The 19,184-nt window shown below is 46.7% G+C and overlaps 1 protein-coding gene across 1 annotated transcript in view; it reads left to right on the plus strand.

Moving 5' to 3' along the window:
* Positions 1 to 17,787, plus strand: part of LOC149351829 (lysosomal alpha-mannosidase-like) — a 347,210-nt gene extending 329,423 nt beyond the window's left edge. Inside the window, exons 18-24 of the mRNA XM_089581157.1 lie at positions 161 to 279; positions 2,227 to 2,340; positions 4,644 to 4,731; positions 5,344 to 5,430; positions 6,939 to 7,166; positions 8,207 to 8,356; positions 8,646 to 17,787. Of these exons, the coding sequence (XP_089437283.1) occupies positions 161 to 279; positions 2,227 to 2,340; positions 4,644 to 4,731; positions 5,344 to 5,430; positions 6,939 to 7,166; positions 8,207 to 8,356; positions 8,646 to 8,939 (1,080 nt within the window). The 3' untranslated portion in view covers positions 8,940 to 17,787. The remainder of the gene's footprint in view (positions 1 to 160; positions 280 to 2,226; positions 2,341 to 4,643; positions 4,732 to 5,343; positions 5,431 to 6,938; positions 7,167 to 8,206; positions 8,357 to 8,645) is intronic.
* Positions 17,788 to 19,184: the final 1,397 nt, after the last annotated feature.

Raw genomic sequence — 19,184 nt, forward strand, 5'->3', positions numbered from 1 at the left:
TTTGCATGCAGCATCGGTGTGGCTACAATGAGTATACACGTCAAGTAATTGCTCTGTTTTTCTTACGCGACCTACACAAAATGACCATGCATTGTCAGTGATGCGCAGTGCGCAAGGTACAGCAGCGTCATTTGGTCGTCTTCATTTTTCAACGCCACAGGGTCCCCTGGTTCAAGAGATTCACCAAACGTTCAATGACTGGGCCTCTCAAGTCATCCGGCTCTACAAGGACGAAGACCTCATCGAGTTTGACTGGGTCATCGGGCCTATCCCGTTTAGGTAAGCGTCGCAGTTCTTTGGCACACACCGTCCATACACGTGCACTGAACTGTGTTTACAGCTGCGATATGTCGACGTTTTCATGCTCTCATAAGCGACGCTGTCTGATACGCACATAGGCGGAGTAATGCGGCAACTGTAAACTTTTGCGAAACTCTTTGTACTCAATGTCCACGCCGCATTGACATTCGCGTCGCTGACACGTTCCGGTACATATGAGTTTATGCTCAGGGGTTAGTAGGACAACTCTTTTCTCATGACTGAATATTATCTCCGGAGAAATCGTGAGATATTCCGGCATAACAAACGCACGTGGAGAGGGCACACCCCCGGACGCCTTCCAAAGACTGCTTTAGTTGTATGATTCCTGTATGGGCCTGTTACGATCTTTAGTAAGGATCTTTAGTAAACTAGATATAATTGCGAGACGAAAGGTGCAAATGAGCAAAAGCCAAAAAGAACAAATGGCACTATCGACGCGGTGCCATATATGACTCAAATATTGCTGCTTCGAAGAAACTGTCAAACGCACTGAAAGCGTATACGCGGAAAAGTTATGCACAGTTTCTTGTCATTTCTTCGGTGAATGTGTATTTGCGGAAAAGTAATGCTCACCAAAACTGCCCGTTTTGGCCTTGGCACCGATTTACAACGTTAACGTAACTGTGCTGCCTGCCGCGGCGGCTGGTGAAGGAAACCAGAGTAAAGCTTCATACTCGCCTGCTAATTAGAAAACGTCAATGCCCTATCCTTAGTTTGTGATAACCCGTAAGAGCGATGCATGCAGGCCCGTTTCACTCAGATGCACATCAACCCAACTGTTGCTTTTCGCGCTAATGAGGCAGAGCTTTATAGTTGTGCCATTTTGTACGAACGTCCACCGAGACGTATCGTTCCCGAAATGCTGTAGGATCATAGCGATTGCGAACGGGGCACAGAAGAGCAGAGCTCAGAGGGCATGCGCTAACTTGCTGCGAAGTGTTCACAGTTCACTGTACTCCACATTCGCAGTACAATCCCTTTCCTTCATCTCCAGTTCCCTCTTCTTCTTTGTATACGGTTTGTGCCACGCTATAGTAATCTGAGAATCGAGCTTTACCAACAAGCCCTAAGTTCCGCGTAAAATTCTCCAGCCATACTGCAGCGTGTTTGTCTTTATGTTGACTCCTCCCTCCCCTTCTATTTTATTACCCGAGCCTTCTTTCGGGAGTTATCTGTATGACCTCTATTGGGCATGCTCTTCGCCGTCGATGCCGAACGCGGCGGGCGTTCTTTGAACTGCCCGCGGGTTCGCACAGATAGCTGAAATTACCGCTGTTTCTTGGTGTTGAGCGCTGTTTTGCAACCGATGTCGAGGGCTTGAACGCTGACAGATGCCGTAGTGAAGAGACGCGTTCGTTCGCTATGCCCATCATTCCTCGGGCTGGGCTGCCATCTTTTCGTACGGGCGTTATTGGCCTTTCTCGCTTGGCTCGTATAGTGTGAAAATCTATTTTTCTACATCTAAACAATCGGCCATAACTGTCATTTTTGTAGAACATGTGTACGATATTTAAGCGCGCTAGAAGTATAATATTAAAGTGGCATTATCATGTGCTGTTGATTACGTGATTGACAACTCCGAAGCTACAGCTCTGAGTACAAAAGTTACAGTAGAAGGTCTACTTGCGTACGTTTCCCTTAAGCCCTTCCGCGAGAAAAATAATGAAATTACTCTGGAGTAGAAGAAAATTATGAAACTAAAATAGGCTCAGCTGGGAGTAAATGTCTTCCTCAAAATTTCCTGAGAAAGCTCTAACGAGTGAGAGAGTTGAAATTTAGCGTTTGTGCATGTGTCGCGGTCGTCAATTACTTGAACAGCCATTTTCGTTTCGGAAACAATCATCTTTTACATTGGTTTCTTTCGTACATTTTTTTCTGCACTTTCCTTCTGTCTTCTCTCTGCAGCGAAGGCAGAGAACCCAGCCGCGGCAAGGAGATCATTTCCCGCTTCCAAACGTCCATCTGGAACAACGGAACCTTCTACACCGATTCCAACGGACGCCAGAACATCAAGAGAACGTGAGAGCTGAGACTTTTTACAGGCTGTATCGCTTTCTGACTTTTATTAAGAGTGTTTTTGCCCAGGGAACTTTAGGCGTATCGTCAGTAAGCCTCGCTGGAATGCTGAAACTGTCGTGCGGACATGGAAACAAGTAGATTTTTTTTTTATCTGCACTTTTATGGCTCTTCTAAAGGAACTAATACGTGATTAGTGAATTATACACTCGGAAGCAAGTGTTAGAGACGGGGACGAAGCATGAAACTCCGCTTCCAATCACCGCACGCGTTGAGTGTGATGGGCGCGGCTCAGCGCTCTGTTCTGGCTTTTACAACATGAAACTCGCGCCCTAGTAAATCTTTCAGCAGCCGGTGCTAACAAAATACCGACTTACTGCTGATAATGGCCTGCTTTTTTTTTCTTATCGAGTCGCGTTTATTGCCGATGCTGTTCGTGTTGGAACGCCTAGAGGTGCAGACACATGAGGAAAAAAGTTTTGGGTTGTTATTTTTTTAAAGCTATCGCTTATTGACGCATTGGCTGCGTACAAGCAAGCCCGAAAGCGAAAGGGAAAAAAAGAAAAACGTTAAAAATGATGAGCAGGAGAACCGAAAAACAGCAGCATTCATTTTATAAGTCAGGTTTTATTATTTTGGTGATATAGCGAAGGCTATATATATATTGAGATTTTTTTTCCTTTCTTTTTTCACTCTTTTCAATGTGGCGCTTATAAGATCGATATTTTTGACGGGTTGGAGCACTGGAGCTCGTTCGCCCAATCCTCTCGACCTTAATCCCTTAGACGGATTTTTTCTTTCGCAGGCTGTAAGAATTATTACCCAATTTTACTTTTTCTGGTCCGCGGATGTCTCTTTTTTTCTCTCTCTTAATTACGAACCACTCTAAGTTTTTCCTTTAGCGATCCGGACTTTAAACGCGACAGGAGAAGGCGAAATTTTATTGTGGATCTCAGCGCGGCCGCCAGAAGTAGAGAAGCACGGAAAATGAAAATAAACAAAGGCCATTAACGAGCTCTGCAGAAAGCGTTAAGCCTTCACGGCATCGCATGTAATCGCTCCATACTTTGAGATGTCACCGTCCGCGTATTGCACTTGCTGCTCGGGCACGCCGTTTTTAGTTTTAACTGACGGAATTCGCTCGCAGTCGTATAGTTAAGAGGGCTTTTTTAATTCAGCATTGAGCTGTCATCCCGTGCACGACGAGACCAGTATCCGACACACAATGGCGAAGTCTTTAACAGAAATACACTTTTCGCCCACATAGAAGATCCATGCAACGAGCTTAACGTGAGGCGAGCTCGTTTAATGCCCGATTCCAATTTGAACCCACGGCTGCGTGTGCAAACCTGCGCTGTTGAACACATGTTGAATAAGATTAATTTCGGCACTTAAGCCTGCAAAGAAAACCTAGTCGGTTTCTAAAGTGATCCTCTGGAGACAGTAAAGTAGCAAGATTAAATTTAGGCGCGCGAAAAACATGCCAGGACCACAATGGTTGATACATACATGTTTTTGGACATAAATGAATGCGAAGACTGGTAGAGGGCGTCTGTGGTTTTCGTTAGCTGCGGTTAGCACAACTGCGTAAAAGGAACAAAAATAGAGGATGGCGGGCATGAAGGTTGTCATCTATGGCTGAGACGCTCGATCAAAGCTCCAGCTCGTAGCGTGCTGTACTTTTGTCTATCTTCTTTGCTTAACGCTAATCCTTGATCGGGGTTTTTCACTTTTGTAATTAGCATCAGCGAAGGAAGGCGCTTTATTTAGAAGGGGAGGGAGGGGGAGAGAGAGAAGATATGTCCAGACCCTGAAGGCGTTAAACGGAGAGGGGGAATTATTCTTCTTAAATGACATGACTGACCAGATTGCGGAGAGGACAGAAAGAAGGGTAGGTGGATTTTGATGCCCCTATTTTCTACTAGCAGGCCTATGCCCTTTTGGATTGTTTATATGCGGGGCATACCTCCTCCTTGAAACGCGCTGGAATCCGCCTATGCCCGCTTGTGTGAGTGTTGACCTCTTTTGTTCGTTTACCGAACAAGCAGCGCATTTCCCACTTGTCTTTTCGTTCTTGCATCTTTACGTTTTTAAGCCAGAGCCTATGAGCGTACTCCTTTGCATCCTTGTTGGCGGCAGCTTCGTTTTAGCTCGCAGCTCCGCTACAGCCGTCAGTCGCCCCCCCCCCCCCCCCCCCCCCCCCTGGTCGCGACTTCAGGACGTTGACGCGTATAGAGCCGAAAAATTGTGCGACATATATATGGCACCCCCGCGCTGCTTCACAGTGTTCCTTTGGCATCGCGCAGGAGGAATGCTCAGCGGCCTTGGACGAAGACCATCGTCGAGCCAACTACGTACAACTACTACCCTGTGGTCTCCTGGATTTATCTCAGGGTGCGTGCGGCTGCTGGTTACACGCGGCGGCCAGCGATTACCGTTGCCAATAGGCAGCTATTGACGATTTCCTAATTACCAAGTCCTGATTTTGTGTACGCTTCCCGCGAAATATGGCGACAAACACGAAAAAGGGCAATAAATAGGGGCAGAAGAAAGCCAAGTGGGCTTGGCGAAGATAATTTAATATTTGTGAGTGTATTTAATGGTTAGATTGGAAATTGTTCATGCCCCACCCCCGCTTCATAAAGCCCAGCTGCGACACGGGCTGTTCGATATTTATTACTGTGTGCACGAACGCGCCTTGAAAGGACATAGCACTCTGCGTAGAACTCCGCTCTTTATAGGGCATTAGCAATCACCATTCCAGGGAGCGCATCATGTCCCGTCACGTGTACGTATGCATTCATCGCTCAAACGCGTGCACAATCTTTGAGTCGCTGCGCCTGATAGAGTGAAAACAAAATGCGACCGTGCTCTGAATTTGCCAACTTCGTAAAGGCTTCTCGCGAATTAACAGCGATCTTGTGCACTCTGCAAGATAAAACTTCAGGAGCAATGCTCAAAAGAAGTTCGCGAGCTTTTATTTGCGTTTTTTTTTTTCCTTTTCAGAATGAGTCGCACGACCTCCAGTTGACGGTGTTCCCGGACAGACCACAAGGCGGAAGCAGCTTGCATGAGGGCGAACTGGAATTAATGGTAAGCGGTCCGTGTTGAGCACTGTGAACTGCAAGAATGCTGCATGCTCCACTTGGGGGGCATTTGTTGGAGACAGCTTTTCTCAGGAAATTTAAAGTAGCTTTCACACACTGTTCGTTCGAGCCTAAAAAAATTCCTTGTAAATAGCGCAGCACTGTCATGACAGTATACGTCCCCAAAGGAGTTTCTGAAAGCGTCACTTATGAACAGAGGTTCACAGTAGTACGAACTGGCGTTCTTATAGACTACTAGCCTGAGCAATAGCGCGTCATCGTATTACATTTCATGGTCTTTCGTTCCCGTTTCAGTGCTTCCCGCGCTCTCTCAACTCCACTAATGAGTGGCACATGTTCGTGTATAGCTTCCGGCCTTGTTCGCTCGAGGTTATAGGGTGAATTGGAGTGAGTTAATTTTTTGACGCAAGAATTATGTTTTGTATTTTTTTATCAAGAAGCAACTTCATATTTGGCCGAGAGGTACACGTCGGCATGCTAAACCTGATAACCTTGAATACTCGCGCCTTTTCATGTGTGCTTTTTACTGTCAGCTCATCCATAGGAATCGCGAATAGTCTGTGCGCTGTAACTTAAAGTCCGGGTTGTATAAAATGCTTTAAAAGCCTCTGTTAAGCACGACACTGTACCTGATGCATTCGAAATTACATGTAAAAGTAGCAGCATGCATAATCCCTAGAGGTGAAGGATAGGTCTAAACGGCTTGTTTTGATGCTTAGATTCGCGGCCAATAGTTGTCACCTCGGTTCGCCGTCAGTCTGTCACGAGCTGTTTCTTTACAATTAGCCTTTAAGATAGAAAAGGCTGTGATAGTTCTAATTTTTTTAATTATTTACTACGTTATCGGCACCGCAGATGCCCGACAGTATGAGCGCTGTCGAAAAAGAGCTAACTGCGCTAGCCCACACTGTTTCAGAAAGAAATGCAGTTTAAATACTTAGTGACACTTCGTCGCTTCCATACGTTTGCGGTTTCTGCAAAGCATGTTGTGTACGTACTTCTGTCATATTTACAACGAGCCCCTCATTCCCCTTCCTTGTTTGCTTAAATACTGTCGGTAGTGTTTGTCTTTAACCAGAGTCTTGGTCATTTGGCATACTTCCAGCATTGCCGCATAGCGAAACGCGGTTGTGTTTCGTTATTGTTTTGCGAATTGCTGACAAACTTCCGTAACCACCAACCTGTGCGCTCCGATTTATGCTGTGCCGGTACCGGGCCGGTCGTTTCAGTTTGTTCCGTGTACCTTAATTTAGTGTCTTTTTTATGTTTGGATCTTTTTAGTATATCCCGAGTGTCTTGTTTTCCTGTTTCTGTCGTTTTGCGAGTGCCGCCTTATTACTGTCATTCTACTTCTTCATCATTTCGATACCTTGTGTAGCAGACGGGGCGTTGCGCCTCTTCTGAGGGCTGTCTCCAGCCTGCTTCCTCTCCCATTCCCTCTTTCTTCACGTTTATCATACCAGATAGTAGCAATAATAAACTTCCTCGACGCAGCTCCATCGGCGGCTGCAGTATGACGACTCGTTCGGCGTCGAGGAGCCCCTGAACGAGATCGGCGTGGACAAGCGGGGCCTGGTGGCCCGCGGCACGCATCGCGTTTTCTTGGGCTCCGTCGAGGACTCGGAGCGGATGCTGCGCACCATGGCCAACCGGATGGTGTTCGGGCCCCAGTTCGCCTTCCACACGCGCGACCGACAGCTGCTGGACATCCCTGTGCCACGGGTGCGTTCAATTACTCGCCAGCCTAAAATGATCACCTCGGGCCCAGGCTAACCCGCCTGAAGTGCTGTGTGGTGGCTCAATCTTAAGTGGAGGCAAGAACATGCGTCGTCATTTATACAAAGGCAGCGCTGGAGGACGATGGACAAGGACAAGAAGTGGATACAACTGAGCAGCTGTATCCACTTCTTGTGCTTCTCTGTCGTCCGCCAGCGCTACCGTTCTAAGAGTAATAAATGCCAACCTATTCGCCCAGCAACGTACCTTGCTCAAGTCGGCATTTATCCCCGAACCTGAAGCGTCACTTTTGTGGGAAAACGAGTCTCTGCCGCGCTATAGGAAATGCCGATACGCAGCCTATCACCTTCTTGTCGCTTCAGGCTGTAGTGCACGTGGGGATTTTCCAGGCCCACTTTGCGGCGCGCAGAATCTTTCATTTCATAACCATTGAAAAATAGCGCCTTGGGCCGCTCAATAGACTATACCACCGGGCTGTTTCCATAAATTCATAGGTGCTGTCAACATACTAGGCAGACTAAATGTTTTGGGGTGCTGGAAGTGCCCAGATTGCTTCTCTGCTAGCGTAGTTTTTGACGCTGTCGATACCCTCGATTCCCATGCACTAGCCTCATCGATAAGTCTGTTTCCTCATACATGGTGGCACCAAGCGTCAAGCATTTGCGAAATGCTTTCCATTCGCTTACAGATTTGATTCTTCGCGTGGTCGTGCGCGGAAATTTACGGTGCCTTCAAAAACGTTTCTCGTACCCACTGGTATGGCGGGGTCGAAGCGCATATTTTCTTCCAAGTCAGAAGCTCCCTTGGTAAAGATGTTTGAAGGGGTCTACAGGTGCGTCTCGCTGTTACTCTACAGCATGATCGAAAGTTCGACGATAGTTAATTTGGTCAGGCAAGGGATGACCCTACAACAAAGGCTCTAATGAGCTAGCCACCATCCAGAGAAGCGTGCCGTAATTAGTTCAAGTGATTAGAACACTGTGTGCCCCAACGTTAACTTTCTGCGCATATACACTGTGACGCAGGCAAGTGGGCTGCAGTACCCGCTGCCTGCAAACCTACACCTCCTGACACTGGAGCACATTGGAAACAGCCGTGCAATCGTGCGCCTGGAACACCTGTATCCCGGAGTCAAGGACAACAGGCTCAATAGACCTGCTTCACTATCTCTAAAGGTGAGGCCCATCCTGCTATCCGCAATTTTTAACAAACCGTAAATTAGAATCCTGCTGCGGCACGCCGTAGCACGGGCACAAAACGGCCGATCGGCGCATATGAGTCGGGAGTACGATTGTAAGCCCGCAACAGGCGCCGTATCAGCACTGGGTATTTGGCGCTTGGAATTTGTTATTTAGATCCCCAGTCAGCTTCTTCCTAATAGCTCGCTTCGAACTTATCCTTGCCACTCGTTTTTTTTTATTTATATTTTGCCGTTGGTGTGCATGATGTATCTCCTCTGCGCAGCACCTGCTGGTCTCGTACACCGTGACGGCCGTCGAGGAAGCCGTTCTGTCGGCGCACGAAACCCTGCGCAACTCGACCAGGTTCCACTTCGAGACCAGAGACTCCGTGCCGTCCTCGAGCCCCGAGCTGCTGCGGTACCTTGCAGCAGGGGGCCGCCGAAACAACGGTCGCGATAGCGCGTCCTTGTCCAGGCGGACCCCGTCACCCATCGACGAGCGGCTCTTCACGGTGACGGTGAACCCGGGCGAAATCCGGACGTTCCTGGTGACGTTAGAGCCCAAGAGGATAGACTGAAAGAAGGGATAGACTGAGGGTTCTTTCTGTTTAGGAACGCCGCAGACCTCGCCTTTATTTTTCGGAACGATCTAGACGCTGCTGGTATCAGCTTCACTTTACATCTATAACACAAATACATCGCCAAATCGCGCACCGCAGCGCCTGCGCCAGCACGAAAGCTGCCCAGGGCGACAGCGCCAGCCAGCCAACTTGTGGGCGTGTTGCTCGGACGAGTTGGCCAGACACCGTCTCACCGGAATGCTTCAGCAGTATAAAACGAACAGGAAGGTTTTCATCTCGTTCTCAGTTAAAAACAAAATTGTAGCAAGGCGCGCATGGAGAACAAATATTTTGGCGCACCACTTTCGCGCTGTTTTCCAGTCACGTGTTTGACTGCTTGGCGGTTAGCATCAATTGCCAAGGGCTAATCACGTGCGTCAGTCTTGACACATTCGTAGGCCGCTGAAATCCGTGTATCTCGCATTGGCTTCTATACCTTGAGAATAATGCCGGCTTGAGGAAACATCTAGCTTTTATCTCGTTTAGATTGACTACCTCCAAGCTGTTCTACGTGATGTTTCTTTAGCAGGATGTCCTTTGAGTCACCTCTGATTTGCTGCACACTAGCTCGCTACGCAGTTGCTCAGTTGAGCGCATTTCAAGGATAATAATCGCTGCACGGTAACAGCTCCTGGAGGAAACCCGTAAGAAAATCCAACATGTAACGATAGTCTTAATGCACAGACGAGCCTGTAACTAGCGTCCTGTTATAATTAGCAGCACACTTACACATAAATTCGCTGTGTGATAAAGTTATCACTGGGCTCTCAAGCGTTACTCGGTGACAGTTGTAATTGTCCGCACTCTATATATAGTCGTGCAGGCTCTGCATGAGGAGTTTCGAAGAGATCCTTTCGTTGTTTGCTTATGTACTACTAGTGGAGCCTATCGGTCACTCTCATTTGCTGGCTTTCGCTGCAGCTATTGTGCTGGAAAAAGTGCGCAAGGAAAGTTTACTTCGTGCATGGACACTTATGGGACCTATGAGTTCGTGAAAGTGTAAAGGTGTGCCGCTTTGCTTCCAAGCTTCAGAATGCGCTCTACAAATCTAGTCTACCGTAAGAAGCATGACGTTTTTTTGTTTCTGTTTTTCCTAAATAACAATATTCTATGACCCACGCGCAGGCCAAGGTGATGTCAGTGAGCAGCTTTCCCATGCGCCTGTTTTAAGGCGCTGTCGTAACCGCACGTAGGCAAACATTTTTTTAAGCACCGCGTTTGAACTCGCATCGTAGAATTCAAAATGTACGCCGGGCGCTTGCACCCTATCCACATCGTCTCAAGAGGGTGGGGCACAGCGCCATTCCATCTCACGGAGTCACTTGAAACAGCGGCGAAATCATTGTTGAATATCGTGCGAACTTGTTCAGTGCAGTGTGAGCTGGGAGTGTAGTTATGCCTTGTGCACCAGGGAAAAATAACTGAGCCACAGTTTCAGCGTCGTCATAGTCAATTTTTGCACGGTGTGCGTGTAGGCAGCTTACGGGCAATGTCTGATGCTATCTAACGCAAACAGTGCGAGGCATCACGAGGCAAGTCGGATTCGGAGGGAATCCAACTCTCCGCCTAAGCTATGATAGTGCGTGCCGGAGCTTTGAACCATGTGGAGCTTTTGGGAGGTATAGGAAGAACGCTAAGGGAGGAAGGTCAAGTAAAAGGACTTTAGCCGCCTGGTACTAATGTATATACATCCGCTCCCGGCTCATGCGTAGGAGCCGGCCATTTATGTCGCCGCTTCACAAAGTATGTTTAACATAACGAGTATGTTTAGTGCATTTTAACTTGTCTTCTTCGCACGGTTCTTCCAGCTCGGTGGCCGCGTTTTGTGTGGTTACGACGGCGCTTCGTTTTCCGGCTTTCGACGGGGCACGGGCAAGCGCCGTACTCTTTGTGGGCAGCTGGGACGTACTTCCGCCAGTGGCGCCATCAGTTGACGACAGCGTGTTTTGCGCCCATCATATGCAGCCTGACACAACTACGTCAAGCGCATGGTTCGTTGGTGCCACTGCACAAAGTCCCCTTCCCCTCTACTGGTCAGGTTACGTTTTTGCTTGCGTTAGCCGAGCGGAGGCCCTGACTCCTGTCGGTGAACCATTACATATCTCGCAATAATTACACGGTTTTACCTCGCCTTCGAGCACGCTGCGGGTCGATATAGGCGCCCAAGAGGGTCGCCATTCGCGCAACAGCAACGAGTTCGCGGACCCCCATTCCCGGAGTTTCAATTCCCGCCTCGTTTCTCGACGCTTACGCCGTGACACACAAAACAAAAAAGAAAGTATGCCCCGAAGCAAAATACTTCAGCTGCGTCGAGACTGCGCACAATTTTTAGCATGCTGCGTAAAGTGGGAAATTTGGATAACTTACTGCCGGGACGAACACCGAACGGCTTCACTTTGCATAGGCGCGTACTAAGCGTGATGAAGATTGCGCACGCGATGTTACGCTTACAATCGTCCGTAACAGCGTGAGGTGCGTACGAAGGGTGTATGGCATCGCAGAATTCAGACGTCTTGTAGTTCCCTTGCTCTCATCCGCTCCATCAGTAAGAGGTACGGAACAACACCTGTAAAAATATGGCGACCACTGCCGTATACACGAGGCGTCCTCCTTGCAGGACCCACCGAGAATCGCTGTAATTTGTGTCTCTCGTTCCGAGGCGCGCAGGCTAGAACGCGCCCGCGTGTGGAGCTATAACCAAGCCGACTGTGCAGGCACACGCTTGATATGTTGTTACACCGATACCATATTGCCACTGTGTGGCAGTGAAGCTGTGATTTTTGTTGTCGCCTCCGGCGTTTTACTCTTTTCTGTCGTTTTGCGCAATCTCCATCACTGGGGAACGCGAAGTGTTGAATCTGTAGTTGCGCGCCGCGTCAGGTTCTTTCTTTTCCTTTTTTGACCAGGCTGTGGACACCCGCGTCTACGCGACGGTACTGTCGCGAATGGAAGCACTATAACGCAGGCTTTCGCAAAATTAACGACAAAGTGCACTGCTTGCGAGTTCTCAGAGGGTGGGCTCTATTTTCACCGTATATTAGGCTCCTTTTCTTTTTAGATTAACCCAGGAAGCGGCGCTTTCTTCCATTAAGATTCATAAGTCCATTAGCCGAAATTTTGTGCGGAGCAATGAATAGGGCCATTGTTTTTACCTACACTGGCTACACTGGTGTAGCAAGTGTATCATAAAATCATTATACATTGGCTACACTAGTGTAGCCAGTGTAGGTTAAAAAAAATGGCCCTAGTGTTGCCATGTGGCTAAACTAGCAGCATGGCATGGAGTAACCTGTGCTGCCTAGTGCTCAGTTTCGCGGTACGGGAAGACGCTTTTATTTTTTTTTCTTTCTCTGCGGTGCTCGCGGTTGGCAGTAATCTCAGTAAGCAGTGCGCTGTGTTGGCTGTTGTTTCACGAATATTCGAAAAAAAAAAGAAAAAAATAAGTGAAGATACTGACTGCGAAGTCACTGATCACTGAGACAGCGGTTTACCACAGCCTAAACTTTCTTCAATGGGGTGCAGAAGGCAGAGCCTTGATTTTACCTGAAGCACATTGCTTCACAGGATATAAATTTTTGAGGGGGAGAAATCTATAGCTGTGTGATAAAGACATAAATGCACACGTACATATATATAGATATATACATATATATATATATATATATATAGATATATATAGAAATAAAGAGATAATATATAACCTGTTTACCTTGTGATTACCTATTCTTTTGTAAATAAGCGCCTAAGTTTAACTGAACACCACTTTCGCGGGTTCTTAATTAACGGTTCACGCACTTCTTATTGTGAGAGATGCACGTCGGGAAATATGCGGTCGCAACGGCACCTAACTTGTTAGAAATTTTGCATGAAAAAAATAATCAAAAATATTTTCTTTCGCCGCTTCTTGTTACGCTGTATCCAGCATAGTGCTCCGTACGATTGAAATGTGTTATGTGTGAATGTGTGTTAACTGTCGTCGATGTTTGTCAACTTGTGCGGATGCCAACACGCTAACATGTAGTTCTACCGACTCTATACTATCGGAATAGAATGAGCTTTGACTAGTGTGGCACGCTGCTAGTCGCAGGTTGTTCTTTGCTATGCTAGTTCGGGATGAAAGGTTGGCAGGTGATCAGTTGTTCATTGTTCCGACGCTGACACTAGCCTTCAGGACCTCAATCAAGCTATCACTGGGCAATGTGGTGAAGCGCGAGCTCATGCTCTTCATTCTGTCCCCATAGCACGCGTTTCTCGAGGCATTACTATATCTTAATTGTGTACGAACGCATTCGCGGCGCATCGCTCCGTAGCAGTCTTACAGTGAGTGTCTAATTTGACGCCAGATGTGTGTACAGGCGCGATTGCCTGATGTTCAGCGTGGCACCGACAGGATTCTGCTAGATTTTCATGTTTTCTTTCTTCGGTGCACCTGTTCATGTCTCTGCTACTCTTTTTGTAACTCTGAGACAAACGAAAAGTCTGCTGCTCGGCGATACAATTGTCTGTAACCGATTGTGCGAGCTTGTCATTTGAATGAAGACAAGACATTCTTGGCCGTTTCTAAAAGCTGAGGCTGTTACTTTGTTTGTCGGAAGAAGTAAATGCGGGGTGTCTCACGTTGCTTGAACTGGCCTTTGAGAATAAGTGGGATCAGCGCACCTAGCGAAAAATCAATCTTTTCTCTCGTGAAAGTCCGTCGACGTAATATACGATTCGTTTCTTTGTGCTACCTGAATGCTTGCATTAATGAAGGTTAATAATTACCGAAATAAGAGACGTCTGTACTCACAGGTTAAGGCATAGACTGCTGATTTCGTCACAAAATTGGTTTTGTCTGAGGCTGACCCGGGTGTGATCCATCACATCCTGTTTTTCCATCCTGTTTTTCTCCAACCTGTTTTTTCCATCCTTTTTTTTTCCATGCCCATCCTGTTTTTTTAGGGTGGGAGTATGATCAGAGCAAATATGAAGCTACATCTGGGTGATCTGCGGGTATAATGATTGTTGAAGTGAAATCTTACATTATATGAAAAAATCGCGTTCATAAACGGTTTCCCGCTCAAAAATGCTTTTCTCCAGAATTGCTGGGTATTAATTCTCATCTGTCAATGGTAGCTTTATGAAACGAGCGTGAAAATGCGATGCATGATGCGGCCACTTTCTGTACCACATGTACCACAGGTTCTAGTTCATGTGACGTGAGATACCCTCTACTCACAGTTTTAAGGCACCTGCTGCGTAATGACTTTTGGGCTGTTTAACAGCACGCGTTTTACCTGCCCCTAGCGGGAAATAAATGTGTGTGCACAAAAGTGTCGTGCAAACCTGTCAGTTGTTGTTTGTGGAAAGTGTCCCTTTTGCTTCTGCCACTTTTTATGAGTGCTGCAGGTGTTCCAAGCTACCTTCAGTACTCGTGCACTTTTTCGTTGCAGCTCCGTATCAGAAAATATTCTAGAGTCGTTCTGCACGCTGTGCGGGCCGACGTACTATCGCGGCCCAGTGGAGGAAACATCTCAAATCTGTGCACTCTGACGGCATCAACGAATGTGACTTCCGCCCCAAGTTCTTGTCCGTTTTTTTTCGGGGTTTTTTTGCAAATTTTCGGCGAATACGTGCACATAGATATAGTGTTACTAACGCTTCAGGACCGTGCGTTTAAACGAGTGCGGGTGTGTCGATTTTAATATTCCTATTTGATTCCGCCAATCTCGTAAGGCCAAAGCTCTGATTACTCGCAGTGGCACGCACGTGAACTATGCCCCAAGGTTTTTGAGCATAACAAGGTTTAGACTCAGCCTGCAGGCATGTCAGCTGGTGTTCTTGCTACTGCTGTTCTTAATGAGTGCTCTTTATTTTGTTTAGTGGAAACTGCTAGTTCATACGTGGCACTTTTATTGGAACGATTCTTGATGTATAGTGGTTCTGGAAAAGTATTACGCTTAACTGCCCAACAGGAAAATGACTCGTGCGTGTTTGTGAAGTATTGAATAGAGTTCACTCTTCTACCATTAAATACTTGGAACCAAACACTTGGGACGCATATTGAGTGTCTGCTAAAATTTTCGCCAATAAGTTCACGCCTTGAAAACAAAAAAAAAAGCTCGCTGTCACTGGAAACAGCAGTAGTTCTCAGTCGCGTGCAAACAGCTATGTATCTTTCCTCGACCATTTTCAATACTGTCGCCTTGAAACCTGGAACTTTTTGAGGTCGCCTTTTTTTGGTCCTGTGACACATTAACGACACCTGCCACCGGAATTTCAACTCGTGCCTAGCTTTCTCAATTTGATCCTGACGGCAGGTTTTGCCAGGTCCTGTTCGGTCGCAGCCTTACAGTAATTCAGAAGGCATTTGCGAATTCTCTTTGCGGGGTTTGATGGCCAGCCAAAATAGAGCACTGATCACCCCATTCCTGAAAGAAACTCATATATCGAAAAAAAAGAAGATTTAACTTGGCAACAATCTTCATTTTGTTTTGTTTCTTTGTTTAGCTACGTATTGGTCAGCCTGCAAGCAGTTTCTGTTTCTTTTTTTTTTCTTATAGACGTGGCTAAAGCGTTCTTAGTCCATAAACTAGTCAGAAGACTCGCGACGTAGTCGAAGCGGTCTAGACGCTGACTGAAAGCATTAAAGTTCGTAGGCAGAGAAGACCAAGAAGGTATTAGCAAACAGCCGCAAGATGAAAGTAGTTTTTTAGATTTCTAGATCAATAACTGGGAGTTTTTGCCTAAGTACGACATGCTGGACAAGCAAAAAGTAAGCTATAAGCAGACTGCAATGCGTTGTCATTTCTTGTCGAGAGCCCTCGGTTAGGACATTTGAAATTCTACATACAACTGTGGCGTAAGCAGCGGCATAGCCTTGCAACAATTCTTCGGATCTGAGAAGGGTTTTACAACTTAGCCGTTAATACTGCCACAGATATAAAATCACCGGCATTGATGCAGAGGACAGCCGACATTGCAAACTGCTTGATCTCTCTGTTCTCTTGAGCTCAAAATTTATGGAAAAAAGGGGGGGGGAAATCAAGCAGTAGAAAAAGAGTCAAGATGTTGCTCTTTTGTTTCCAGCTGATAGCACTTGAAAGAAGTTCGTTATGTCGGGAATCCGAATGATTCCATGGTCATGTCAGTGAACGAGGCCGATATCAGAAGCAGATCCAGCATTGAAAAACGAAAGATATTAGGTAACACTTTCCACAAATATCGCCGACATGGCCAAAGTTGAGAATAGTGTGTTGGTATCTTAGTTGAAGCAGCGACCCGGGGACAACTGAGCCATTCTGTATTGAGGACACCTTGTGCAAGCAAACATGCGATCGTGTTGCAGCTTTTCGCTGCGCGCCTTATATCTCTGAACATTTGCGGAATGCAGGGTGAAATTTGATTGGCCCCATTTTGCGACTTCTTTCAAAGCCTATTTTATTTGCCTCCGCACAGAAGGGTGAAAACATAATGCTATAAAAGAAGTATACAGCCTTGTGAGCACTACTTCCATTGTAAGAACTTCCAATATTTGCTCCTCCTTTCGTTGACCGTCAAAGTGTGCACAAGAAGTTGTGTCCTGTATAGGCTAACGCCGTGTGTCGAGTAACACGGCGGCACTGGTGAAAACTAGATGATTCGCTTGGTTTCGCCAGTGCTGTTTGTTATTTGAACGCTTTTTATGACCACTCTAGCGGGGCTATATTTGTGCGTTTCGTGCCTGTTTTCGCCTGCATTTCGGGAGAAAGCCTCCCGAAGTATCGTCTTTATTGAAAGTATACAGCCCCGTGCTCGCGACCGAAGCTCACGTAGGGCTTTACTGCCGCACTCGTGCGGCACTCATCGCGTAGGGAGACCTCAGAAACGGGGGGAAACTCTCTTGTCTCCAGCGCGGTGCCCTACTGCGGCGTCGATCACGTGTGCAGCAGGCCCTATACTTTCAACAAAGATGTAAGTGCCCCTGTAAAAGCCTTGCGAGCATGTCTTGGGCTTGAATCTCATGAAGCTTGTCCTGCTGTCGTAAAAACGTCGACGTGCCATATGTTGGTCGTAACGAAATCAGCAGTTCCCTGTAGCTGTCTTCTAACAAGTTCTTTGGCACGTTGAATTGCTTACTGGTCATGACTGTAAACACACCTATCTGATTTTCAACGGCAACCCGCATCGTGGTAGCTAAGTATCAAATCTGTCGCACGTAACGTGCTCAGTTTTGATGGCGTGCAGAAACAATCTAAAAGCTGTGAGACAAAAGCGTTGATATCAGGTCAATCCTGATGCTATATGACTGGGTTTTTGTATCGAATTGCTGTGTCTATTTTCTTCAAACCAGCGCAATACCTAACAGTACGTGCGATGAATGGAAGCGCCGTTGAGGAGGGCCTGTGAAGGCGATAGCCATTAGTAACGAAAGCGTACGCCATAACTTCATCTTCTAAAGTCTTGCGTAGTACAAGTTAGTAAAAAAAGTCCCGACAGCACCTCGTAAGTGCGGCAGCGTTCTTCATGCAGGCACTGTGCGGATTGCGCTTGTTTACAAGCCCTTGTGCAGTTGAGTCAGTGTACGCTGTTGGTAAGAGCGCCATGAGGGCCAACACTGGGGACCTTGTTCCATAACACCGCGCGTTGTGTGCGAGTGGCATGTAGCACTGACTGGTTCTCTGCTTATCTAACAGATGTTGCCCATTGTTCACGGCGAAGAGAGGGAGCATTGTGTGTGTTCCGCGTCCTATTCATGTTAGCACGGAACCGTGAATCGTGTGTGGTTTGAAAAAGAAAAAAAGAGAAAAACCAGAAAACATTGTGAAATAAAATATTGTTTGTTAACCGCGGGGACTTTTTGTCTTCATTTTCCTTGCGCCCAATCATCTGCAGCTAGGATTTTTCTTCTTTTTCTTCTTGGTCGCGAAAGGACATCTATGAAACGAAGCGCACGCCTAATATTAGCACTGTAGGCCAACGCCTAGGGTGTCGAGCTCGTGGCACAAATTGTGTGCTCTGATCCAGGACAGAGGCCTGCAGTTCGGGAAATTCGCGCACACCGGCGCTTGCAGACATGACACGCATATAGACCAACACCGATCTCTTACGTAAGCAAGATGCGGTGGCAAGTCCAATGATAAAAAAAACATGTCATAGGGTTCCTAATCAGGTTGAGTGGCAACAAGGTAACGTATACACTGTAGGAATTTAAAACAAAGACCTTTTTTAGCGTCCTTTGCAGCGCATGTCAAAACAAAATCTCATCCTTGCAGTTGACAAAACAGCGTTTAGTGCTTTCAGGTACATTATACAGACGACAATTGACAGAAGGAACAAAAATGTTCTTCCTCTGGAGCCATTTTTTAAAAGGGAGAACTTCGGTGTGTAATTTATAACAAAAGTTCCAGGAGGAAGCGCCATTGCACACGCGCTTTAACTAACATGAGACCAAAGTACACAGAACGAGACAATGGCGGCGGATATATCATCGCCATCAAATCTCTGTATAGTCTATTACGCGAAGCACAATATAAGTACTCGTTAGAAAATCGAACCGTCAAAAACCTCACAGATGAATAAACTACCTGCATAAAGCCTAGTAAAGAGGGGCGCTGAGTAAAGTTTGAAGAAAGCAAGTTTGAAACAGGGTAATGAAATTAAACTGCAAGAATGTTCTAATAATCGGTAGCGACAATCAAGAAAAAAGAAAAAAACGGGACACTGACTGTCACATACAAGCGAACTAAGCCCAATCCTGCGCAAACAGCTAGGCCTGAAAAGATTATCACGTCGCATCGGCTCGAAAGTAGATGCCCAAATAAAAGCCGCAGATATTTGACAAAAACACTGGATATAATTCCTAGCGCAGTGCATGACCTGGACTACGTAATAAATTTTTGCTGCCAGAAAGGTGTTGCAGGCCTGAACTCGACCAAAAATTGAAAGGCGATGTGGGACAAAGCTCTGAGGGTAACGCTCAACGGGTAGAACTCCATCCTTCCAGTAATGTGCACTGGACTGAAATGCGTGCCGCGGAAAGCCAAGATATTTGAGGGGCGCATACGACCATTCTATTCCAGCATAACGGAGTGGCGTTGAGCCCCAACGACCAAACCACAGGTCCGAACTTTTAGGGCGATTCATCTGAGCGCCAGAGATGATGCTGAATTCGACGTTTGAAGCTGAATAAAGTGGCGTCTCGTGTATGCACAGTTCTTAAAAACGTCGAGATGAGGCCTACAT

The sequence above is a fragment of the Amblyomma mixtum genome, chromosome 3 (assembly GCF_055824585.1).
Source record: "Amblyomma mixtum isolate Tamu chromosome 3, ASM5582458v1, whole genome shotgun sequence".
Classification (NCBI taxonomy): Eukaryota; Metazoa; Arthropoda; class Arachnida; order Ixodida; family Ixodidae; genus Amblyomma; species Amblyomma mixtum.